The sequence below is a fragment of the Halichoerus grypus genome, chromosome 5 (genome assembly GCF_964656455.1).
Source record: "Halichoerus grypus chromosome 5, mHalGry1.hap1.1, whole genome shotgun sequence".
NCBI lineage: Eukaryota > Metazoa > Chordata > Mammalia > Carnivora > Phocidae > Halichoerus > Halichoerus grypus.
Window position 1 is genome coordinate 44972509 of NC_135716.1, and position 27411 is coordinate 44999919.

General features: G+C 38.6%; 1 protein-coding gene and 1 pseudogene across 4 annotated transcripts in view; one reads left to right on the forward strand and one right to left on the reverse strand.

Moving 5' to 3' along the window:
• Window positions 1-284: 284 nt before the first annotated feature.
• LOC118543904 (NADH dehydrogenase [ubiquinone] 1 alpha subcomplex subunit 12 pseudogene) lies at window positions 285-871 on the reverse strand (annotated as a pseudogene).
• Window positions 872-12362: 11491 nt separating this feature from the next.
• Window positions 12363-27411, forward strand: part of NBN (nibrin) — a 42603-nt gene continuing 27554 nt past the window's right edge. The window contains exons 1-6 of one of the 4 annotated variants that reach the window (XM_078072243.1): window positions 12366-12518; window positions 13483-13561; window positions 14799-14929; window positions 16052-16200; window positions 16649-16808; window positions 19334-19437. In XM_078072243.1, the coding sequence (XP_077928369.1) occupies window positions 16127-16200; window positions 16649-16808; window positions 19334-19437 (338 nt within the window). In that variant the 5' untranslated portion in view covers window positions 12366-12518; window positions 13483-13561; window positions 14799-14929; window positions 16052-16126. The other 3 variants (XM_078072244.1, XM_036105618.2, XM_078072245.1) reach the window with 3 other exon arrangements.

Genomic DNA, 27411 nt, shown 5'->3' on the forward strand with positions numbered 1-27411 from the left:
AGAGAGGTCTCCCCAAAGGCCTGTGTAAAACCTGGGGCCCTTCTCATGATTCTGAGAGGGAAGGAGAGCAGGGCACAAAGACAAATAAAAGTAGGAATGAAAACAGTTATCTTAACTACTAATGGTATGATATCTTACTTTTGCAAATTTTGGAAAATAAATGGCCCTGGCATCTTGGAAGGGCTATATGTTTAAGGGGCCCTGAAGTTTACCAGCTCCAGGTCCATCCACCTTTGCCCTTACTACACATTTTCATAGAGCTCCAAATTTTCCTTTTGTAGCTCTTTTTTTTTTTTTAAATCAAACAATTTTAATCAAGTGAATAGTAAGCAGTAAAAGTGCAATTGCATGAAGAGCCCCATATTTCACATGTTCAAACTGTTTTCCAGTGTCTTTACTTGTAAGGTGTTGAAGGTGGGACCCACTCTTGAATCTTCTTTCTAGTGGTAGAATAAAGTACATATTGTTCTGGAGTGCCACTCACATTGAACTTATGGTTTGTCCTGATGAATTTACGAGCAATAGGTGGTCTTGTTGTTGGAGGATCATCAGTCATACAGGGAAGCCAGCGATGCCATTCAGGGGGCACCATGCTTACATCCACATCCCAAAGTGTGTTTTTGCCATTCATTTCAGTAGTATGTATAACCCATCGGTGATGGCCAAAAAACTGCTTGTTGTCTTCATAGTATTTGTTTCCATATTTGTCTTCCCCCACTAAGGTACCAACCCTCACATCATTTGCCCTGAAGAAACCCGTAGATAGCCACAGAGGCCGCCGTGGCCGCTGACCTGCTGCAGCCCACATTTCAGGACCTGCAAGAGCTCCATCTTGTCCTGTTGGCCCAGCCTCCCGGGTGCGATGCTCAAAACGCCCTTTTGTAGCTCTTAATACAATTGCAGTCATGTCTCTCTTTTATATACTAGGGTGTGGGGGTGAGTGTCTTTTTTTAAACCATCCTTCTATCCCTCACATCTAAGAAAAGCTTGGTACATAGTGAGCCTTCCACAAATATTTGCTGGACGAATAAGCGTTGAGGCTGTTGCCATCTTGTAAAGGCAGTAGCATAAATATAATTTAGAGAACTTGTAGCACTGTTAGGCATGACTAAAGAATAAACTGGGAGCATGAAAAAAAGAGGCCACTTCCAAATGTAAGGAGTTATTTCAATTAGGCAGGAGCCAAGGGGTTTGACTTCAATGCCTGAGGGTGTATTACTCCTGAAAGCTAATATTTCTCAACTTTTTCTGTGTGTCAGGTGGTGCTCAGCACCCTACGTGTGTCCTAGTCTTCACAAGCATTTGTAGTTTATACTATTCTTATCCCCATTTGGAAACTGAGACACAGAACAATTAGGCAAACTGAGAAGCTAATAACTAACAGTGACAGAGTCTGAGCCACCCAGGCTGGCTCTGGGGCTCCAGCTGTCAGCCATTGCATTGTTCTCTGCGTTATTGGGGCATAGATGTGGGAGTCAGACTCCTGGACCTCAGGCAGAGCTATAAGGCTCACTAGATGTGTCACAGTTAGCCAATTAAGAACTTTTTCTGTTTCATTTCCTTATCTGTGAAGTGCAGGTATTAAGAGTGCTAACCTCAGGGGCGCCTGGGTGGCTCAGTTGGTTAAGCAACTGCCTTCAGCTCAGGTCATGATCCCGGAGTCCCGGGATCGAGTCCCACGTCGGGCTCCCTGCTCGACAGGGAGTCTGCTTCTCCCTCTGACCCTCCCTCCTCTCATGTACTCTCTCTCTCTCATTCTCGCTCTCTCAAATAAATAAATAAATCTTTAAAAAAAAAAAAAAAAAAGAGTGCTAACCTCAGAAGGTTTTACTCAGGTTTAAATGAAATAATATATTTAAAGCACTTACAACAGGGCCTGGCACCTACAAAACAGCAGAAAATGCTCACTATGATCCTGCACTTAGAGACTGAGCAGTAGGTAACCCAGAGTTAAGGGAAACCCTGAAATCACTATACAATGGTTTTTCTTTTTTCTCATGGAGCCACAGGCTGTAACTATTAAGATTTTTTTTTTTTTTTAGATTTTATTTATTTGAGGGACAGAAAGAGAGAACATGAGCAGGGGGAGGGGCAGAGGGAGAGGAAGAGAGATAAGCAGACTCCCTGCTGAGCAGGGAGCCCAATGCGGGGCTCCATCCCAGGACCCTGACATCATAACCTGAGCTGAAATCAGACACTTAACCGAATGAGCAACCCAGGCGCCCCAAGTTCAACAAGATTATCACCCAGAAGATACACTACCCATGGAAGAAAAAAAGCGGAACACCTACCAAATGCCTTGCTCAAGCATTGTCTAGAAATTTCGTATCTTTGTTAAGAGAGTTCTACAGACACCTAATATGAAGTGTCCAAAATAAGTTTACAAAGTTGTGTTTTGATGAAACCAAGGCCCACAGCTTCTGCCCCAGGGGAGGAAGTTGAAGAGGGTGACGATCAGTTTCAATCAGCTTGGCAATTAAGCAGTGTAAGCTCTCAGCTGTCCTGGGAGCTCTAACGGTGGATCAGAAACCAGCCCCCTGTCCCAGAGGCAGGGTGAGACTGAAGAAAGAGACAGGCCACTCCATGTTAGTAGGTAGCAATTTTAATAATAGCAAAGGAACTTACATATGAGGCTTGTCTTGGGTGAATGGACAGCAAGACGGATGGGTCCCTGCACCTGCCCTCCAAATCTTAAAAGCTTATAAAGAGGCCCTAAGTGGGCTCCATCATGTGTATACCTGCAGGCGTTTTCAACATCATATCACATCAAAGGCTATGTCCTCAGAGCAGCCTCTGGGAGCAGGAAAGGCAAGTCAAACCCACATTCCAAGGGCAGGGGAGGGGGTAAGGAGCCTGCAAAGTGCCCTGGTCCAGGTCACGGGTCAATTGGTGGTCATATCATTTTCGATCACGTTCCCTAAAGAGTGGGAATACGCATTAAAATAAGAGACAATTCTCCCTATTGAAAATAAGGGAAAAGACTCCCTTTTTTAGAACATTACTTTAGAAAGCTTGTCATTATAAATTCTTTATGGAAATGTATGTAAATCTTTTTTAAAAGGGTAGGTAAAACTCTGCCACCTTTACAACCCAGCCATGTCTTTCTCAAGTACCTGGGGCCATCTCCTTGAAATGTAACCATCAGGGAAGATAGAGCCATTTCCTAGTTCAACCTGCAAAACTATCTCCTGTCATAAAGATTTGAGAAGTTTATTTGTCCTTTGGATAAAGGTTATTAGCTAACACAGTGGTCACTCCAATTGCCGAGTGAATTTAGGATGAACTATGTGTGACAAATGATGCTGCCAAGTCCTCTTACTCAAAGACTAGCCATTGTTTACCTTGAAAACATGTATGGAATGGGTTATATCTGCTTGCCTATTTAAAAGGGCGAGATTTCTCTCAGCAATCTCTTTAGCAGATTGCCTGTGATTCTGGTTTACGCTTATTCAATAATAAAACAGTTTCCTTTCTCTTCTATATTGGGGTGCCAGAAGAGTTTGTTTTAATTAAGTTTTCCCAATAGCAATGACCTTCAAACTGCAGCAAACCCCTTAGTGCCCAGGTCTAAAGTCACATAGTTACATCAGCTCAGGCCTGACTGCCAGGGTAATAAAGAACCACGTCTTCCAGAAAAGGCCAGAGAGTTGTTTAGCATTGTCTTGGAGAGAGCATGAGTAGTCCTTTGACTGGTTTCTGGTTCACTCCTGAAGAATAGGAGGAAGGCTCACCTGAAAGGGGGACCTCATGAGTACTTTAGGTGGGAGGTACCAGCCATCAGACCAGTAACATTCTTAAGGGTACAGGTCTGAGTCTGAGAAAAGGTAACAATTGATAATGTTCCTACCTCTGGTTTTCCATCCAGCATTCACTCCTGGCTGCACAGCGCGGGGGGATTGCTAAATGGTAGTATCAGCTGGAAAGAAAAGCCAACCTCAAAGTAGGTTAGTAAATGCTTTAGTCGTCATCCTACTGAGGACTATAGCCCAGCAGAAAAAACTGCTCCAAAGCTTGTCAGTTTACAGGGGATTATATATAAAAAGGGTAGAGGGTAGAGGTGCTTGCAAGCAGTTCTCCAAGGTCTGCACATCACATGGTATAATTTATTCAGTTGTAAAAATTAAGGTTTATTGATTTCCACATAGATACATGCGAGACCCTTAGGTCATCTTAATACATTCATTATGTTTCTATCATATTTTGATAAAAATATTGCCCTCATGCCTCCACTTCACTGATTTTCTGATTCTTCTTGTTTTTGGTTTCTCCTGGAGCTCACTTGAGAGGGTCACAAGAGGCTAACATCATTCACCTACTGCAGTTTTAGTGCACAGTTATTGCTCAAAGGACGTGGTCCAGGCTGCTACTGCTGAAGGGATCTACAGAGATTCTGCACTGAGAAGCAGAAGACATGCTTGTCATGACTCTGCTGCGGACTGGCTTTCTGATACTGGGCAAGTAAACTTTCATCAACTTTATTTTCCTCATCATAAAACTGGGTATTGGTGTAAACTCTCTCTAAAATCACTTGTAGTTCTAAAAATCTGTGATTACAAATAGATTTGGCAGAGTAATTATAGGCCACCTGGTGTGGTACTAAGGAGGTCATTGTGAAATGCTATTAAGATTTAAAAAAACTGATAGATAATACTCTTTCTTTAATATATTAGCTCTAGTGTATCTCTGGTGTTTGAGTACCTCATCTAATTTTACACATTTTAGGTGAATATTAAGCTTCATATTTTCAAAGTGCTTTACAATCATTAATTAGCTTCTTGAATGACCTCTGGAAGGGAAGCTTACCCATGATCCCAAACAAAGGCTTATTTTTTTCTCGTTCTGTAAAGGCAAGTCTTAAACTTGGCAATTTGGGATCTTACATTCATTTATTTTTCAATTAAAAAAATAAATTATACTTAAACAGCCGATTTGATTCCAGTAATCCACTGCTGCTTCGGGTAACTCTACTAATAATTTATAGATTAACTTGATATATACAGTTTTACTCCCATATAAAGATAAAACAATTAAGACACGTAGAAGTTAATTTTTTTATTCTAGTAAAATATAAAATAGAATTACTACACTAAATTAATTACAGTAAAATAGAATTAGGGCTGAGCTACAAAAATAGAACTCAGTTGTTCCTTACTATCTGGTAATCTTCAGACTAAAAAAGATGCACGCTGAGTCATCACTGGTTCTCCACATGCTTCTCATTTCTCCAAACCACACCTACTTTCACAGTTCAACGTAAGTACTAGACACAGGTGCAAAAGTGTTTCGATAAGTAGTTAAACTCAATAAACAGTTATAACAGGTGTTCATCACTAGGGTAAATATTAGAGATATAAAAGTGATTTAGACAGTAGGGACCCAAAAATGATTTAGACACAGCCCTTACCCTTAAGGAACTAGAAGGGAAGGAAAGGAAAGGAAACTAATATTTGTTTAAACCCATGATGCATAGTGTAGTGTCTCATTTAACGCTAACAATAATACTGCAAAGTAGGTATAATTTAAGCCCACTTACATGTAAGAGGAGACTGAGCTACCTTTATTGTTACCTGTGTGTGATCCTGAGACAATAAAATCCTAGCTCTATTAAACCTATGCTTTAGCATAACATTAGTTAGAAATTAATGGCCAAATTAATGAAATTTGGGGGAAAGACAAGATGGTCTTTTATCTTTTTTTCCAAGTTTTTACTTACATTCCAGTTAGTTAACATACAGTGTAATATTAGTTTCAGGTGTAGAATTTAGTGATTCAACACTTACATACAACAGCCAGTTCTCATCACAATAAGTGTACTCCTTAATCCCCATCACCTATTTAACCCATTCCCATGCCCACCCCCTCTCTGGTAACCATCAATTTGTTCTCTAAAGTTAAGAATCTGTTTCTTGGTTTTCCTTTCTCCCCCCCCCATATTCATTTGTTTTGTTTCTTAAATTCCACATATGAATGAAACCATATGGTATTTGTCTTTCTCTGACTGATTTCGCTTAGCATAATAGTCTCTCATTCCTTCCATGTTGTTGCAAATGGCAAGATTTCATTCTTTTTATGGCTGAGTAATATTCCATGATATTCCATATATATATATATCACATATAATATTCCATTATATTCTATATACACATACCACTTCTTCCTTATCAATTCATCTGTTGATGGACACTTGTGTTGCTTCCATAATTTGGCTATTGTAAATAATGCTGCAATAAATGTAAGGCTGGGTATCTCCTGCTGAATTAGTGTTCTTATATTTTCTGGGTAAATACCTAGTAGTGCAATTGTTGGATCATAGGTTAGTTCTATTTTTAACTTTTTGAGGAACCTCCATACTGTTTGCCAGAGTGACTGCACCAGTTTGCATCCCCACCAACAGTGTAAGAGGGTTCTCCTTACTCCACATCCTTGCCAACACCTGTTGTCCCCTATGTTCATTCTAGCTATTCTGACCAGTGTGAGGTGATATCTCACTGTAGTTTTGATTTGTATTTACCTGATGACAAGGGATGTTGAACATCTTTTCATGTGTCTGTTGTCATCTAGATGTCTTCTTTGGAAAAATATCTATTCATGTCTTCTGCCCATTTTTAAAAATTGAATTATTTGTTTTTTAGGTGTTGAGTTGTATCAGTTCTTTATAGATTTTGGATACTAACCCTTTATCAGATATGTCATTTGCAAATATCTTCTCCCATCCTGTAGGTTGCCTTTTAGTTTTGTTGATTGTTTCCTTCACTGTGCAGAAGATTTTTATTTTGATGAAGTCTCAATATTTTTGCTTTTGTTTCCTTCCCTCAGCAGACCTATCTAATAAGAAGTTGCTATGGCCAATGTCAAAGAGGTTACTGCCTGTGTTCTCCTCAAGGATTTTGATGGATTCCTGTCTCACATTGAGGTCTTTCATCCATTTTGAGTCTATTTTTGGGTATGGTGTAAAGAAATGGTCCAGTTTCATTCTTCTGCATGTTGCTGTCCAGTTTTCCCAACACCATTTGTTGAAGAGACTGTCTTTTTTTCATTGGACATTCTTTCCTGCTTTGTTGAAGATTAGTTGACTGTAGCATTGTGGGTTCGCTTCTGGGTTTTCTATTCTGTTCCATTGATTTATCTGCAACATGGCCTTTTAAATGTTTTTAAGATAAGGTGAAGGAATCAAAGAGAAAAATGGAAAATATGTAGGAGAAGGAGATAACTGATAAAGCAAGGCCTTGGGATAGATTAGAGCAGATGGATTTAAATTGAGCACAAATGGAGGAATTGATCCCAAACTGAAGGGTCAAATCATACCCTGAAACCAGAGAGAAGGGGGTAAGGATGAGGTGTAGGTATAGATTTTAAAAGAAAAGAAGTTTCTCTTATGACTAGGATAAGGGCAAAGTAGGATAGAAATTGTAAAGAAGTCCTTACAGGAATTTCCTCAGTAAGATACAACACCATATTCTTTGAAGGAGGCCAGGAGATGACCAGATCTGAGTAGATATTAGCAAAGGTGTGGAATAGCTCTTCAGGATTTCAGAGAATTTTTTTTAAAGATTTTATTTATTTATTTGACACAGAGAGAGAGAAAGAAAGAGAGAGAGCGAGCACAAACAAGGGGAGCGGCAGGCAGAGGGAGAGGGAGAAGCAGACTCCACACTGAGCAAGGAGCCTGATGCAGGACCCAATCCCAGGATCCTTGGATCATGACCTGAGCTGAAGGCAGCCGCCTAACTGACTGAGCCATCCAGGCGCCTCAGAGAATGGGTTTTTTAAAAAGCAGGAAGTGGGACTGATGAGTCATGTTCTATAGTTCAGCTGATGTTAGAGCTTATGAATTTTCATTGATTCCATGTTTTCAAAGATAGGCAGTTTTAATCCAGAAGCTTTAGTATAGAGGGTGGTTGTATAATTAATTGGCTCATGGCTGGGGTTTCTTAGGGCTCATACACAAGTGAGGTACAGAGATGAGAGCTCTGAGACTAAAAGTAGTTCTGAGAGCTGCTCCTAGTACTGAAAGCCGAGCTGTGAGTAAGGCTATTTCAAGCTCCGATCCCGGTATCCAGCCCAAATATGCTGGAGGACAAGAGACTCATCACCTAGCGAAAGTGGAGGGATCAAGAGGTGAGAGGCCTGGATGAAGCCAAATAGCAGGTGTTATGGAATAAGTATATAAGGAACCTAGAAGGCTAGGCAGCTCCAGTCAGAAAGTAGGATCTTAAAGATGGGGAAGTTTCTGGTGATGGAAAGATCTAAAGGGTGGCCATCGAAGAGGTTGTGTATATGAAGTAGAGATGAAAATCATAGGATTTGAGAAAGTCAAAGAAATGTGAGCCTAATGGGTAAAATGAGTTTTCCACTTGTGTCTTACAGTTACTTGAGAATAATGGCAGGAACTGGGATGGAGCAGAAAGCTCTCACGCAGGTAGCAATTTTCTCAATGAATAGGGACAAGTAACATGGCTATGTCTGCAATAGGTAGCAGGCACAGGATTCATAAAGGGTGGGTATTCACACATAATGATTCTATCTAGGAGAGATTTTGCAAGTTGGAGAAGAGTAAGACGCTGAAATGGAAAGTTAAGGTATAGGTTTAGGGAGAAAGAGTAATCCTCTTGACCAAAAAATATGGTGGATATCCTATTGATCAGTAGCTATAGGAGAGGTATTGGAGCCACTATCCTAAAACCAGTAGAGAAAAACCGATCTCGGGTGAGAGCCATGTTTAATATAAAGCAAAACATAGAGGGAAGTTTTCATGAAGACTTAAAAAAATCGAGCAGCGTTTGTTTACAACAGAACAGGGGGTGAGAGCAGATGCCAGTAAGCTACAGGAAGCAGGGGGCATGGAATAGTAAGCAATTTGCTACCTTTTTCAAAATTTTTCTAAGCTCTGATTATCAGACCTATGCTGTTGCCAAGCAACAGATAAATTTTCCTTTATCACTTTGACATTGTCCCATCTTCCCTTCTGGAAACCAAAAAATAAAGGGCTAAGACAGTGTAACCCAGCTGGGGAAGGACTTGGCCTGCTGAGGAGAGATGTGGCTTTACAGTAAAGGAGCAGCAGGGCCATCCACATGTGCCAGTATGAGCAAGGAGAGTACTTTTGGGGACTGTATTCTGAGGCTGCTGAACAAGAGGCAAATGGAAAATGAATTTGGATAAGGGAGAGTTTATTAATTTGGGAGCACTCATCAGGAAGAGAAGAATGAATGCCTTGGGAAGGATCCTGGAAAACATGACTATCATACTTCCATGATGGCTCTTAGAAGCTTGAAGAAAGTGGTGACCCACACTGAGAGAAGTAGAAGGAGAATTGTCATGGCAGAGGGTGGAAGCAGGGGAGCAAAATGCTCAGGGAAGTGGGCATGCTAGAATGGCTATCCCCTGTAAAGCTGGAAATTCCACCAGATGACAAAGTTCTGATTCAGATGCTCTATTGGTCAAAGTGACTAGGAATTTTCTGGTGAGAGGGGTACCCCATCACTGAGCAGCTCAGTGATGGCTCTCCTCTGCGGGTCATGGCTGATGATAAAAGATGCTATCACCAAACTAGGTTCAAAGATAGCAACAAGGATAATAGATTCCTGAAACAATAGAGGCCAGATGGCAGCACTTAACCATCAGAAGGGTACAACTGTCCTACTGAGTGGCAGAATTGGAGTGGCCCTCAGCGGTCTTGACCTAGAGAGAGCTGTGAAGATGATTAATAGAATATGGCACCCCTAGGGGAAAAGACAGAAGCTAGCCAACAAGAGCGTGCTCAATGAAAAAAAAAAAAAATCAAGGATGGATGAACACAAGGCTGAGAGCAGGAGCCTCAATAAAAAGTTTCAGTCTCTTCCCCAGATTCCTGACTTGAGGCAGTTCATCAATCCAGAGCCCAGTGGCTGAAGGAGAGGCAGGAATGCAAAGAGGGAGGACCCTGAAACACCGTAGTGAGAATATATGGTAATGACTTCTCCCACCCCCACCGCACCCCCAATTCTTCCCCAAAGGGACATATGGCCATCCCCTTGGAAAACCATACACTGAAGAAAAGAGAATGCCTAAACATTTTAAAGATTGCTGGACACAATCATTATTGACACCTAGGAACTCTGAGTATTATTATGGTCCCCAATTAGAGTAGAGGTATAAAGGAGCCAAATAATGAATGAATGGAGTTTTTGCCCAGATCTGGCATACAGCGGGTCCATTAAGCACATGGGCCTATGTGGTGATCATTTCCCCAGTCCTAAATGTATCATTGGAACAGACATACTTGATAGGTAGTATAACACCCACATCAGTTCCTTGGCCTATGGGATAAGAGTTGTCAAAGTGGGAAAGGGGAGCCTCTGAAATTACACAGTCAATATATTACATAAAAAACAATATAGGAGAATGGTAGATATTAATGCCACTTTTGGTTCCCATCGTATCTCCATTTAATTCACCATACACGTCCCTCCAAAGACCCAACAGTTCCTGGAGAATAAACAATAGACTACTGCAATTCTACTAAGTAATAACCCCAATTAGAACAACTGTACCACATGTGGTATCTTCACAAGAGCAGAGCCAGATGACCTCAGGTAACTGGCTAGAGGTGATCAATATGATGATTGTGTTTTTTCCCAACCTTATTAGAAAGTAGAATTAGAAAGTGTTTGCATTCAATTAGAATGAATAATGGGAAAATATTTATAGTGTACCCCTACGGCTACGTTGTCTCTTCCACCCTCTGTCATAATATAGTCTTAAGAGACTTGAAATGTTTGGACATCTCACAGAACACAACACTGGTCTGCTATATTGATGGCATTATCCTAATCAGGTTAGATTAACAAAGATTGGAGGCCTTGGTGAAGCATGTATACTCCAGAAGAATAAGATGAAAATCCCTACAAGTTGTTGGGGATCCAGCAAATCAGTGAAATTTAAGAATTATGGGGTCCAGAGCATATTTTTTGTGTCCTGTTTAAGAAAAATTTGCCTATTTCTCAGTCATGTTTTCTTACAGAATATTTATTATTTTACTTTCATATTTAGATTTATGATCCATCTGGAATTGATGTTTTGTATGTGTGTGAGGTAGGTGGGCAGCCTTTATTTCTTCTGTTAATCGATATCCCCAGCATCATACATTGAACCCTTCCCTCCAAAAAAACAACTTTCCTACAATGTTCTGTAGGAAAAAAAAAAATCAAATTACCTTAAATGTATGGATCTTTTTTAGTCTCTCTTGACCATTTGCCTATTTTCTATCCTTGTGCCAAAAGACACTGATTTAATAATCTTAACCTCATAATAGATCTTGATATCTGGTAGTGTAAGTACTCCAGCTTTGGTTTTTGAAATTACCTTGGCTATTCTCAGCCTTTGAATTTTCATATATATTTTAGAATTTGCTTATCAATTTCCATTCAAAAAAATCTGGGACATTATTGAAATTGCATTGAATTTATAGATCAGTTTTGGGAGAAATGACATCTTAACAACCTACAAACGTGGTATAACTGCATTTATTTAGGATTTATTTTAATTTCTGCCAATGTTTTGTAGTCAGTAATGCTCTGTATCACATCTTTTGATAGATTTATTTCTAGGTTTATTTCTTTTTGAGGACTTCGGGTGATTCCATTTGCTAATTTCGTTTTTAGGATTTTTGCATCTATGTTTATAACAGAGATTGATAAAACTGCCTCAACACTTTCTTCTTCTCGTTACAAATGCTTTAGAAAACCAGAAATTATATGATCACAAGCATTCTCTAGGGTGTTTACTTTGTGATGTACAGGATGTAGAATGGAGTATGCAGGAGATGGGTGGTGAAGGATTAGGGGTCTCCCGGAGTATTAAGAGAAGAGCTTGGACCAGTTTGGTACAAGCAGAAATGAAAAGGAAGGATAGACTCCCCAGTGTTTAGCTCCTGATTAGATGGAGGGGTAACATTATGAAATAGAGAAGTTGGGAGAAGAAGTTGATTTCGACTTGGAGAAGAGCAAAAATAATAAGCTGAGGGGTAAAATCTTTATCTTCATAACTGTCACCATCATTAGGGTGCATACAAAGGAATAACAGCAATTTTTCAGAAATCACAAATGCATGAAATTACATAACTGGCTAGTATGTTAATGTCTTTAATTAGAAAATTTCCTTCAGTTGCTTTGTAGCTAATTTTACAAATTATTTCCATTCACCATCAGAAAACGTAATTCATCGTATATTCGTTGAACACCTTCCAATGGGATCCATACTTCATACACAACCTAATACAACCCATTTCTATACAGACTGCGCTTTTCCTTTCCTTAACCACCAGGTGGCGACCAGGAGCCCACGTCTCACTCCTGCTCCTCCCTCCTCTTCCCAGGCGGCCCAGCTCCCGGGAGCGCGCACGTTCCGGAGCCCTCGCTGCTTGCGGGAGCTGCGGCCGCGCACGCCGGTCAGCTGCTGCTACGCCTTCGCGACTCGGCGGAGACTCAGAGGACCCAGACCCATGTGGAAGCTGCTACCCGCCGCGGGCCCTGCCCGAGGTAAGGGCGGAAGGGAGATGCCCCGGGACCGTTTTCCCGGGAGCAGCTGCCTTGGGCAGAGGGTCTGAGGAGGGATGCTTCCGGTCCGTTCCCGTTCCTCTGTCCGCCTTCCGGCGCCGCCTTCGTCCCCGCCCCGGGAGGCTGCGGAAACGGGATAGGCGAACCGTAGGACTGCGTGTGGGGACCGCGGTGTCTTCCCGGGCGCCGGGCCGGTCAGTGGCGGCGGCGTCCCTCCCGCGACCTACCGCCAGGTTCTCGGTGGCGGGACCAGCTCCTCCGGCAAAACCAGCGCTGCCGCGGCTTACAGGCCCCGCCGAGTTGAGTCTTGGCCGGCCACCTGTTGTGGCCTCTAGTGTTTTCAGCTCTTGGCCAAACACCTAGAATAAGTTATCACAGGCTAGACGCACTATGGCGACAGATGACTTTGTTTGGAGCACATTGTTTGATTTTGTGAAAAAACACAGAGATGAGTTGGGTAAATGGCAGCCACAGGGAAGGCATAATTTCAGTTTTGTTTTAGAGCCCTTTTTTTGTTATCAGAACTGAGAAAGTGGGGTTTTTTGTTTTGTTTCGTTTTTCTGTTCTGCACTTTCATCAATGGCAGATGGTTATCTCCTGTTAATTGATTGCCTACTCAACGTCCTTATTAGTGGATAAGCAGCTGTAGCCTATGATTAGGTCTTGCCCCCAGGGAGTTTATTCTGATTGGCAAAAGATCTACCTCGAAGCTAAATTTACGAACAGTGTATGAAGAGGACCAAACAAATGGTTAGGAAAATAGAGAGTAAAAGACTCTTAAGACCCAGGCATCCCTGTGGACTTGGAGCAGTGCCGAGGTGGAACATAAGCTGGGGAAGCAGGATTCAGTTCCTTTCCAGGAACAGTTGTGGTCTGTGGCTGGCTCTCAGTTCCTGTAGAGAGAGGTAGATAACAGTGGAAAAACGCTTTTATCATCAGTGGCCAGCATTCTTAGCTTCTAGGAGATTGTGACCTCTTTTCAGAACCTAACGGACACTATGGGCCCATTCTTCTAGAAGAAAAATGTAAGTAAACCAAGGCACAATTTTTTTTCCTTGAAACACCCCACTCTAGGCTGAGTTTCTGAATAACAAAATGTGATCCAAACATGACTTGCCTTTCTACTTGTCTAGTTTATATGCCCTAATTACCCTACCACTCCAGTGATGGACTCATGAGCTCCCATACTCAGCTCCACTAATCTCCAACAAATATGCTGTTACACAACAATTTGTGATTTTCAACATTTTTTTTTTAGAAACTAAACACTCTCACTTACTTGAAATGCTACCTTTAACATGAATACAAAATTCCCCAAAATACATACTTAAATCAGGTCTGAACTTTTCTTGCATTGACCTATGTTTACTCCTAAATCAGTACCATATATTTTAATTACTGTAGCTTTAGGGCATAGTTTACCATCTTGTAGGGGAAGTTCCTGTAAATTTCAGATTTTTCTTTACAGTTTTTTTACATTCTATTTTCCCAATGGATTTTTGAATCTATTTATCAGGTTCCAAACATAGTATTGTGATTTGTTTGGTAATGTATAAAATGTATAAGTTAATTTGGACAAGCATTGACACTTGTTTTTTTTTAAAATTTATTTGCTAGAGGGCAAGAGTGCGCGCGAGTGAGCACGCAAATGTGCGAGCGAGTCAGTGGACACGTGCATGGGAGGCAGAGGGAGAGAGATGGACCCCAAGCCGACTCTCCACTGAGCACCGAGCCCAACATGGGGCTCAGTCTCATGACCTGGAGATCATGACCCTGAGATCATGACCTGAGCCGAAACCAAGAGTCAGACGCTTAACAGACTGAGCCAATCACCTCTGACACTTCAGTATTGTTTTCACTTTAGAAAATGCTAGAGCTTTCCATCTGTTTAAGTAATCTTTTGCGGGGCGCCTGGGTGACTCAGTCGTTAAGCATCTGCCTTCGGCTCATGTCATGATCCCAGGGTCCTGGGATTGAGCCCCGCATCGGGCTCCCCGCTCTGCAGGAAGCCTGTTTTCCCTCTCCCCCTGCTTGTGTTCCCTTTCTTGTTGTGTCTCTGTCAAAAAATAAATAAAATCTTTAAAATAAAATATCTTTTGCATCTTTCAGTGAGGTTTTACTAGAAATCACAGGTTTGATTTATATGAAGTTGATTATTAACATTTAAAAACAATAAAAATATTTTACATATTTGCTGTACCTATGTATACATAATCATGTGTGTGTCTATACATTTACTTTTTTCTTTTTTTTAATTCTTAGAACCATTCAGACTTTTGACTGGTGTTGAATACATTGTTGGACGGAAAAACTGTGGCATTCTAATTGAAGGTGATCAGTCAATCAGTCGAAATCATGCTGTGTTAACTGCTAACTTTTCTGTAACCAACCTGGTATGTTACTAATTTTATTTCACTAGCTTAAAGTAAGGGGGTTGAAATTACACGATTACTTTGGTGCGCATGTAAGAGAGAGTTTGTAGGATTTTTAATTCCATAAAGGTGTTAGTTTTTTTTAATGTTAAAATTAAATACTTAATTTTGGTAGTGGTAACAGCGGTGTTTGTTTTGATATTTGAAGTTTCTGTTCCAGTGTTTGTTGTTGTGATTTAGAAACTCGAAGTAGAACACATTTATACTTACTTAATGAACAGTAGGTGTTTACAGTGTCTATCATTGTGCCAAACCTGGTAATAGAGCAGTGAACATACCATCACACTCCTGCTTATAGAGTTTGTATAGCCAGGTGAACACAGGCATTTCCCATATAATGTAGGTTTTCACAGTGGGAATTGGTTTATTAGGAAAAACAGCTGTTGCTTCTGTCTCACAGTTCTTTGAATGGCTTTGAGTTTGTTTTGGTTGGTTAGTTTTAATCACAACAGTGGGTGGTAAAAATAATAATATATATAAATGGCTGTGCTCATGATAATACTGGTGATAGTAAGAAAAGCCATTATTTTGAACAAAGACTACATATCAACAAATGCTGGATCTTTCAGTAATATTTAGCTTTTGTGCCTGTATTCTTTTAGGTATAAAAAAAGATTATTATTGAAATTCCTAAAGGAAAAATAAAATTGTTACTTTAAGTCAGACACTCTAACCTTTTCTCATGGGACTATTTTTTTACTGTGTTATTTTGATAATGTAAAAAAAAACTTGGGGATGAAGCTGTCATGGATAAAACAGACTACACAAAAGCAAAGAAATTCTCAAATGTGTGAAATTGAGGGGTCAGAAAAATCTGCACTGACTTACAAAAATAAAGAAAATGCATGTTCTAAGAGGAGTGATCCTGGAATTCAGACATTTACTACTAATTTCTAGTTGAGTGATCATTCTGTGCCCACAACCGAAACAATAACTATTGCCTTCTATGTTGGGAGGTTAGCCATCTATCCAGTTGCCTGTTCAAAAAGTTATCAGCTTTTTGTTTTGAAATCTTTTCTCCCCGGGAATTGTATTTACTGATTGGTAAAATACTTTAACTGTATTGATTTTTGTTTGTTTCAGAGTCAAACAGATGAGACTCCTATATTGACAATAAAAGATAATTCTAAGTATGGTACCTTTGTTAATGAGGAAAAAATGCAGAATGGCCTTTCCCAAGCTTTGAAGACAGGGGATAGAGTTACTTTTGGAGTGTTTGAAAGTAAATTCAGGTAAGAATTTTTTTAATTGATATTAAAAATGGATGGTTTTGTTTTGCACTGAGCAAATTTTAAAGGACATGATATTTATGGATAATGAATTTAAAACCATTTAATTTAGTTCTTGCTTAGCACATTAGTGCCCTTTGCATCGCATGTGGTTAGTGCATTTTGTCAATCACAGATAGTGCCAAGAGTGAATAAGAGTTCAAATGGTCTCTGAGAACTTTGATGGGAGCTACATTTGTTTGATTACACGTAAGTGAAAGTATAATGTTAACTTTGATCATTGTTTTTTCTTAAGTGCAACTCAAGACTTAGGAAGTGATAATTTCATAAATTAGAAAGTTTAATACATAAAAATTAAAATAATAGCATGTGATGTGAGCATAAAGTACCGTAAGTTGCCATCTTTGGAGCTATGATAATATAACTTTATGTAACTTATTTTCATTTACAGAGTAGAATATGAGCCTTTGGTTGCATGCTCTTCTTGTTTAGATGTTTCTGGGAAAACTGCTTTAAATCAAGCTATATTGCAACTTGGAGGACTTACTGTGAACAATTGGACAGAAGAATGTACTCATCTTGTCATGACAACAGTCAAAGTTACCATTAAAGTAGGTTGAATGCCATCTTATTATGTTAAAATAAGTTCTGTGTATTTAAGCTTACTCACCAACTATACACAAAACATTTTTAAAGCCATTAACTTTAAAACTATCAGAACTGTTAGTTGTGGATTTATATATGTCAACCCATGCCTTCGTGTGCCATTTAGGCTCGAATGATGTTTCAGATAACCTGTTTATTATGAGACAAGCAAAAGCATATAAAATTATATTTGATTTTGATTTAACATTTTAAAAATGATATATGTTATATTTTCACCAATAAGTTTATTACAGTGTGTAGTTGGTATCTTCAGTCTAAAAGCAAAGTGATGGACTTCACTCCAAAATTAGCATCTCTAGTCCCTTCTATCAAGTTGTCTTCCTCCAGCTCATCTCATGGTCTCATCCTCTCTCACTCAGTTTCTATTTGGTTTTCTAAGTTCTTTTTTTTTTTTTTAAAGATTTTATTTATTTGACAGAGAGAGACACAGTGAGAGAGGGAACACAAGCAGGGGGAGTGGGAGAGGGAGAAACAGGCTTCCCACTGAGCAGGGAGCCTGACGCAGGGCTCGATCCCAGGACCCTGAGATCATGACCTAAGCCGAAGGCAGATGCTTAATGACTGAGCCACCCAGGCACCCCGACTTTTTAAGTTCGTATAATTCAATATTACCTTAATGTATCTTCACCATCTAGAGATACGTAGATATGTACCATTAGAAGATGCCAACTCTTCATTAAAACAGTGACATATTTTGGTATGTTTTCAGATTTTGCATCTTCATCAGATTTGGTTATATCCAAAGCTAATTGAAGAATGACATTGGGAGGTGATTCGTCTCTTTTTAAACAGGTTGATTATAGATATGTGAGATTGTTTTAGGTTAATATCTATAGTAAAAAGCAACAGATATTTAGATTCCTTTATTAGATGGTACAAAAATCCTTTAATATCTAATATAATTAAAATATGTATATTACAGCTAAACAGATGTCGTAGAGAAAGGCTTGCTGCTCAGATTGAACCTCAGGTTAAACTTGTATGTTGGTGGGGTTATCTCTGATGAAGGATCGTTCTATCTTTGCAAGTTCATGAAGTTTATAAATTCAGCAGAGTAATTGGCCTCCTGAGTACTAATTTATGCTAATAAATCAAAACGTCCACTTATTAGTTTATAGTAGGTACGGAACTTTATAGTGACCACATATTTATGTGTGCACTCCAACACAATCCCCTTAAAGATACTAAGGTACCTGAGAAGTGAGATTTAGGTCATTATGTGCTCACTTGGTGGATATGAAATAAGAGCAAAGGCAGTTAGTTAGATGGTCTTGAGAGATATTTTACTGAGTCTGTGACAGACTTGGAACTAGCGTCCATTCACCGGAGTACACACTGTTCCAGTGACCGAGATACTAATGGCAGTGGGTGTTAGAGCGTCACTGTGTATATACCAGCAACGACTTGCAGAGCAATTCTTTTTCAGTACTTTTGATCAGTCATGTGCCAAAAAAGAAAACCTAGTTATTATTTTTTGAGTAAAATTTCCAAAAGTACAGGTTACCTTATATTTTTAAAATCGTTAAATGTTAGAACCAAAAGGAAACTTAAGGAACATTTCGGTTCAGTTTTTATTTTCTGAAGAGGCAACTGAGGCATGGAGCACTTAAATCCTTTGCCCAGGATCACATGTATTGGAGCTTCCTTCCTGCCAGAGGCCAATTATTTCACTCACATTCGAGGTTGTTGTATTCAGATTCCAGTTTTGAGAGGCACCGTACATTGCTTGCTCATATTTAATTAATACCCCATGTTATTAGAAGCATACTTAGAAATTCTTCAGTGGGATTATTTCCTAAGATTATGCTGAATCTTTATTTTCATCTCCAGTGGTGGTATTTTCTAATCTTTTTCAGATTTTGTGGTACATTTTATTTGATGTTTATAGCTTAGGTCAGTTGCTAGTTAAAGTTTCTCCACCCTTACCCCCAATCTCTGTGTACTTATTTTGAGCTTTTACCCCACTCCAAACAGTTATTCCTTTATTTACTTTCTTGAAAATACTTTATTCCATAGTTACAATCTGTTCAAAAGGTATTTAGGCAGAAAAGATCTTATTACAGCTCATGTTTATCTCGATACTGTCTTCTCTAGGGTAGTTGTTATATTTACTTAATCCTGCGATCTGCTTTTTAACATTTTAAGAACTTTTAAATTGGAATACACTTTAAAATTGACTTATTTTATGTTACATTGTTCTGCCCTCCCCAAAGCAGTTTTTAAATTAATACTGTAATGGGTGGCTTCTTAAAATTAAGTGATTATATAGAGATTTGTATACTAAAACTAGACAGTGACCAAATACTGACTTCAGTTTTATAGATTGTGACTTCTTTATAAATTTAGAGAAATGAAAGGAAAAGCATAATAAACAGAACAGCCCCTTATTGTAGTCTCTAACTTAAAACCTTTCTTTAAAGAAAAGCTAGCACATGAGTATTTGTATTCACGTATGTTTTCTTCTTTCCAGACAATATGCGCACTCATTTGTGGACGTCCGATTGTAAAGCCAGAATATTTTACTGAATTTCTTAAAGCAGTTAAGTCCAATAAACAGCCTCCACAAATTGAAAGGTATATCTGTATTTTTTTTTTAACCTATACCAGTTTATTAAAGGATATGATAAAGGATACTAACCAACAGCCAGATGAAGAGATACACAAAGCAAGGTATGGGGAAAGGGCAAGGAGCTTCATGCTCTCTCCAGGTGCACTACTCTCCCTGCACCTCCATGTGGTCACCAACCTGGAAGCTCCTGTATCGTGTATTTTAAATATAATACAACATACAGAATGCAATAGCACTGATTTTATTTAGGTTGATTCCCTCTTTAATGACTGTTTCAGGATGTAGTGTTCAGTTTAACAAAGTTTTTTTGTTGTTGTTAGTATGTAAAAGAAGGGTTTGTTGGTGTTTTTTATCTCAGTAAAACAAATGTTACATATGTATCAATATTTATTTTTTTTTAAAGATTTTATTTATTTATTAGAGAAAGAGCACGAGGAGGGCTGGGCAGGAGAGGGAGAAGCAGACTCCCCACTGATCAGGGAGTCTGACGTGGGGTTCGATCCCAGGACCACGAGATCATGACCTGAGCTGAAGGCAGATGCTTAACCGACTGATCCACCCAGGTGCCCCCATATGTGCCAATATTTAAACAAAAAAATTGAAGGACAGCAAATGGCACGGAGGTACAATCAAAAGGCCACAACATGTCCCAGTGCCTGACATCATGGAAGCAGTACCCCTGGAATTGTGTTGTGCAGCAACCCTGTCTGGAGTCACATAGTCCTGGGCCAAAATATTAACAGCACTGTGGCCTTGGGAATGGAGCTTATTTCTTTTGATCATCAGTTACCTCCCTTGAAAAATGAGACTAATACCTGTCCTATATTTAAGTATTTAGTAGTATTAGTATTAGTTATTTTAAGTAATAGAGTATACAAAGTCTGAGCATTTTGCCTGGCACTATAATAGGTGCTTGTTAAAAGAAATGCTGCCAATTGCAATAATACTGTGTAAGATTCACAGTAGCTTTATGATGATGGTGATGATGATTTTAGATGCTCTCCTGAATTTGTGAACCACCAGACTAAGGGATCTATCTACTGTATAGTATTTGTGATGCTTTGAAGGTAATATAAGCTGTGGTTGAGGAGGAAGATATTTGGATTTTTATTTTCAGATTGCATGGTTAAATTGCTGGTGACTATAAAATGGTGGGTGTTTTTAGTCAACTTAGCACAAGAACATGCTTGCTTAAAATATGTCAAGGGGCGCCTGGGTGGCTCAGTCGGTTAAGCCCTGCCTTCGGCTCAGGCCATGATCCCAGGGTCCTGGGATCAAGCCCCGCATCGGGCTCCCTGCACAGTGGGAAGCCTGCTTCTCCCTCTCCCTCTGCCTTCTGCTCTGCCTATCTGTGCTCTCTCTCTCTGTCAAATAAATAAATAAAATCCAAAAAAAAAAAAATGTCAATAGATTATAGTCTATATGGCATAATAGGCAAACTATAAGCTCATCTTAATCTCTATAAGACAACTTTGAATATTTGAGTCTTTAAAAATCTAAAATGTTATGCAAGTTAAGAATTTTATTAGTAGTTGTAAAATATCATTAGCTGTCATAAACAATTTTGCCTAATGCTGGTGTTTTGTTTTTTTTTTTTGAGGTGGGGAGATTATTTGTGCCTAATAATATGTGTCTGTTCTTAAAAGTTACTGAAAGTCAGATTTTTTTTCTTTTTCTTTTTTTTTTTTTTCCATTTGGGAGGTTTCTTGTATTTTATATTTGGGTTAACTAATAATGTAATATTTTTGGATTCTGGAAAGAGGTCCTCAGATTTTAAAATAGATGATTGTAAACCTTTTTTGAATCCTAGACTCCTATGAGAACGTGAAAACACTGTTTTCACAGTTTCCTCCAGAAACTTCACTTTCATACTACCAGCGTGCCTAGTATTTCAACAGAATCACATCTTCCTCTAAAGCCTTTTCATGATCCTCCCTATGGAAGCCAATAAATACCATAAATAAAGACGCTTGCTACAGATAATAAACGATTGTTAATCCTATATTACTTGGGAGTGGAATAGTCTGATAGGTTTTTACTACTGATGATATGTGTTTTATGGTCTTGAAAGTTTTAGGATTAGTCATTGATTTCTACTTACTGTTCAGACTCCCCAGTATGTTTAACCTGGGTCTATTTTTGACTTAGGTTCACCGTAATTTTTTCTGGCTTCAATGTATGACTGTATTAACTTAGATGACTATAATAAAACACCTTGCTCTAAGATTGTTTAATAACTTCACTGTATTTAAAATAAAAGGGATATTTTTAACCTAACAAAAAGTATAGCTCTATTTAGTGCAGTTGTGTCTTCATCTTTGCACTGTTACCAAGAGACAGGGTAAGACAGAGTTTAAGCTTCATGTACCTGACATGATTTGTGAGATCTAATTGTTCATCAAAATTGTCATCAAAATACCAATGTAGATGAAGTCATTTTTAGAAGACTCCATTTAAAATATTTATTTTGATAATCAATACTTTATTAAAGGAAGCTCATTAAAATATTGTATATTTTCTGAATGTAAAGAAGTGATCCCTTAGAAAGAAGGAGTTACCTTTTGCTTGAATTTTTACAATTTTGTATCATGGAGTGCTCTCTCAATTACTGTATTTCAAATAACAAGCATTGTATTTGGGAAAACACTTTTGGGAGAAAGTTAACCTTTGCATTCATATACAACTTGTCGAATGTGCCAAGAATGCAAGGCACTGACTGCCCTATATACCCAGGCCATTTCTCAGGGTTTGCATTGAAAAGCCTTAAGGGAAGAGGTAGTGTTCCTTTCGGGACAAAGAACAGGCCTGCTTATAGCTTGCTATGAAACTCATGGATTCTCAAGTTCATTGTTCCTCTCTCCTGTAACACAACCTACTGTACGTGCCTTTTATATCATCCTGACCAGACTTGGTCAGGGAGGAGATCTACCACAGATATGCGGAGGCTTGCTGCTCACTTTGTCTCTGATCTAGGAGTCTTGTGTCTTCTGCCCACATCCAAGAAACAGAAACAGGCTAACTTACTGGCTTGTAATCAAGTATCGGACCCAAGAGACACATTAGTCTGAAGCAGTCTTAGTTTATGGAGTTGACTGTATATAATCAATCAAAATTCAAGGCAAAGAAATTTAACATACAGCAGAAATTTGTTCCTGACTATATAACCTTATATTTACAAGTTGTGAATGTCAATGTAATTTGGGCCTTTTAGAGATCACCAAAAGGAAGCAATATAAGTTCTTGTACAAATAATGAACATATACCTATAGGACTGACTAATGAAATAAACAGCTATCCAGATGTTGGGCAAATGAATGTTGTGGCTTGAAATACAGTTTCCACAACAAGAATTATACATGAATTGAGAAAAATTGTGTATTTGAAAAATCTTGGGACAGAAATTAAGATGATGTGCTTTGAATTAGATGAAATGTATTGAAGATGATACAAAGAATTTAAACAAGTCATAAAATGTACAGGAAAAAATCAGTATTTCTAGATTAATATTTTGTAGAATTTGTGAATTATATGTACTAGTTACTATTTAATAAAACATTATTTGTAGCTCTCAAAGTTTCTATATAAGTGTGCCAAAAAATGTTTTAATTCTTTCATTATAGAAATTGGAGATTATATTTGCAGTAGCCTATTATTTAGGCAATGTGCCTCTAACCTTGGTCTCTGCCAAGTTAGTTTACTCTTTTCCAAATTTTTTACTAGCTATCAAATCACTGGAGCCTCAGAAATGCTTTAAAAGTTCTAGAACATATTGCTTCAGAAATACTGATTTTTAGTGATGTTTTCCTCACATTTATTTATTAGTTTCTTGTTCTCATCTTTATACTATTAACGAGAAAAAAGCTTGTTTAGGTATATAAAGTTCAAAGCACAGTGTATTATTTATCACTGTATTATTAATAATTTTATTTATCATACATATGCATATATATGTATATGTATACATGTGTACCAGACTCCAACATTTGGTTAGATTCTTCACAATACAGTGATGTATTTTTTTTGCAAAATCAGTCTTACTGAGTGGCTCAAATTTACCACTGTTTTGTTTTGTTTTTTAAGATTTTATTTATTTATTTGACAGAGAAAGAGACAGCGAGAGAGAGAACACAAGCAGGGGGAGTGGGAGAGAGAGACACAGGCTTCCCGCTGAGCAGGGAGCCCTATGCAGGGCTTGATCCCAGGACCCTGGGATCATGACCTGAGCTGAAGGCAGATGCTTAACGACTGAGCCACCCAGGCGCCCCAATTTACCACTGTTTTTAAAAGAAAACCAAAATATATTTTTTCAGTCCCAGAATTTTAAAGCTCAAATCTGTATATTGAGGGAATTAAGGGATGTTTATAATTTGGTCTATTTTTATTAGATGCATTTTTAATTTATATTTTGTACTATCAGTTTATTACCAAATTTTTTTTTTTTAAGATTTTATTTATTTATTTGACAGAGGGAAGGAACACAAGCAGGGGGAGTGGGAGAGGGAGAAGCAGGCTTCCCGTGGAGCAGGGAGCCCGATGAAGGGTTCGATCCCAGGACCTTGGCATGACCTGAGCCGAACGCAGATGCTTAAATGAGTGAGCCACCCAGGCGCCCCTATTATCAAATATTTCTGAATGCCTACCATGAATTAGGCAAGATAGACCTGAGGATATAGTGATGAGCCAAAAAGTATTACAGTTTCTGCCCTCATGGCACTTGGTAGAAGAGCCAAATACTAAAAATCACACACATTAAAATTAGAATTCTGGTAGTGCCATCGAGAAAAACTAAGGGTATATTAGGCACCTGTCTTTAGGAACCTGATTCAAGGTTTAACAAACGTTTACTCTTCATTGAACTAAACTATAATTAACTGCTCTCCGGGGACAGTAAACTATTATTTGGGGCAAAATTAAGAACGACAGTGTAATTAACAGTGGTGTAGGTAATTTAAAAATCATTTTTCATTGTCATTGGAAGGCAGTAAGACTCACATCTACTCAGCTATATGTATGTGTCAAACATATACACACCATTTTTGCCTAGGACTGGCTCCATCATCCGGTGTTAGAGTACTATGTACACTAATTCGTGGACTAGTCATTTGTGTTTAAGTGAAGTGATAGTTGCCTTTCACACTGAAAGAAGTGTGAAATATGGGAGAATTCTTATTAAAAGGGAGAGGATAAAAAGCATTCAAAGAGATACTAAAAATTTATCCTATTTATGAATTAGAAAGAATATTTACTAATTTTCTAGCACTAACTTTTCTTATCGTAGATTTAACTTTAACGGTTAAAATAGTTTCCACTATTATCTGTGTCTTTAAAAGTAAATAAATAGAATTATAAAGTCAGTTATTTAGAAAATCAGAATAATGCAGTGGGTTGCATCTCACCTTGTTGGCTAGGTCAGCTGTTGCCTGCAGATAACTCATTTATTTGAGATTGCAGTTTCTAGGAATCACTGTCTTGGAATGGATGTACAGTATCCGTTGTAGCAGGTTAAAACACATACATTTGTGGTTTAATCAGTTATTTAAAAAAATTAATGTAATTTTTTAATCATGACTTAGATAACTTTGAGAAATAGGTATGTTGCCAAGGAGAAATCTGAGGGGAAAAAAATGTAAGAAAATTAGTTGTAAAATGTGGGATGGTGATCCTCATGACCAAAATATTTTTACTATATTGGATGTTGTTCTCTGCAGATGGCTAAGTCTGGATTGTTTAGTGACTAATTGTCCAGGTTGTGAATTTCCCCTGTCCTACATTGTTTCCTTGTCATCACCATGATGTGTTAGTAACTTTTTTAAGATTTTTTTTTCAAGAGCAGTTTTAGGTTCATACCAAAATTGAGAGGAAGATACAGAGGCTTCCCAGATACCTCCTGTTTCCACACATGCTTTGCCTCCCCCAATAGGGGTACCTCCATCAAAGTGGCATGAGCCTACATTGACATCATAATCACCCAAATTTCATAGTTTACACTGGGGTTTACTCTTGGTGTTGTGCATTCTGTGGGTTTGGATAAATATATAGTGACATATATCAATCATTATAATATCAAACTGAGTATTTTCACTGCCTTGAAAACCCTCTGTACCCTATCTGTTCATCATCGCCACTCCCCCAACTCCCAGCCACCACTGAACTTTTACCGTTTCCATAGTTTTGCCTTTTCCAGAATGTCATATAGTTGGAATAATATAGTAGGTAGCCACTTCAGAATGGCTTTTTTCACTTAGTAACATGCATTTAAAGTTTCTTCATGTCTTCATGGCTTGGTAGCTCATTTCTTTTTAGTGCTGAGTAATATTTCATTGTTTGTACTACAGTTTATCCATTCACCTACTGAAGGACATCTTGGTTGCTTCCAAGTTATGGCAGTTAAGAATAAAGCTGCTGTTCACATCCATATCAGGTTTTAGTGTGGACATAACTTTCCAGCTCTTTTGGATAAGTACCAGGTAGTGCAGTTGCTGCATCATACAGTAAGAATGTGTTTAGTTTTGTGAGCAAGTGCCAAGCTGTCTTCCAAAGTGGCTTTACCATTTTGCATTCTCATCAGCAGTGAATGAAAGTTCCTGTCACTCCACATTCTCTCAAACTTTGGTGTTGTTTATGTTCTGGATCTTGGCCATCCTAAGAGATGTGTAATAGTGTCTCATTGTTCTAATTTGCATTTTTCTGATAACATGATGTGTTGAGCATCTTGTGCTTCTTTGTATATTTCTTTGGTGAGGTAGCTGTTAAGATTTTAGCCCTTTTTAAAAAAAAATATTAAATTCAATTGAGTTAACATATAGTGTATTATTAGTTTCAGGGTTAGAATTTAGTGATTCATCAGTTGCATATAACACCCAGTGCTCATTACATCAAGTGCCCTCCTTAATGCCCATCACCCAATTACCCCATCTCCCCAACTACCCCCATCCCCTCCAACAACCCTCAGTTTGTTTCCTATAGTTAAGAGTCTCTTACGGTTTGCCTCCCTCTCTGTTTTTATCTTATTTTATTTTTCCTTCCCTTCCCCTATGTTCATCTGTTTTGTTTCTTAAATTCCACATATGAGTGAGATCCTATGGTATTTGTCTTTCTCTGACTGACTTACGTCACTTAGCATAATACTGTCTAGTTCCATCCATGTCATTGTATATGGCAAGATTTCATTCTTTTGGATGGCTGAGTAATATTCCTGTGTGTGTGTGTGTGTGTGTGTGTATGTATAACATTTTTATCCATTCATCTGTCAGTGGACATCTGGGCTCTTTTCATATTTTAGCTATTATGGATATTGCTCTATAAACATTGGGGTGCATGTGTCCTTTCGAATCACTATTTTTGTATCCTTTGGATAAATACCTAGTAGTGCAATTGTGGGCTGTAGGGTAGTTCTATTTTTAACTTTCTGAGGAACCTCCATACTGTTTTCCAGAGTGGCTGCATCAGTGTGCATTCCCACCAAGAGTGTAAGAGGGTTCCCCTTTTTCCACATCCTTGCCAACATCTGTTGTTTCCTGAGTTGTTAATTTTAGCCATTCTGACCAGTGTGAGATGGTATTGTGGTTTTGATTTGTGTTTTCCTGATGAGGAGTGATGTTGAGCGTTTTGCATGCGTCTGTTAGCCATTTGTAGGTCTTTTTTTTTTTTTTTTTAGATTTTATTTATTTTTCAACAGAGAGACAGTGAGAGAGGGAACAGAAGCAGGGGGAGTGGGAGAGGGAAAAGCAGGCTTCCCACTGAGCAGGGAGCCCGATGTGGGACTCGATCCCAGGACCCTGGGATCTTGACCTGAGCCGAAGGCAGACGCTTAATGACTGAGCCAACCAGGCGCCACATTTGTATGTCTTTGGAGAAGTGTCTGTTCATGTCTTCTGCCCATTTCTTGATTGAATTTTTTATTTTTTGGGGTGTTGAGTTTGATAAGTTCTTTATAGATTTTGGATACTAGCCCTTTATCTGATAAGACATTTGCAAAT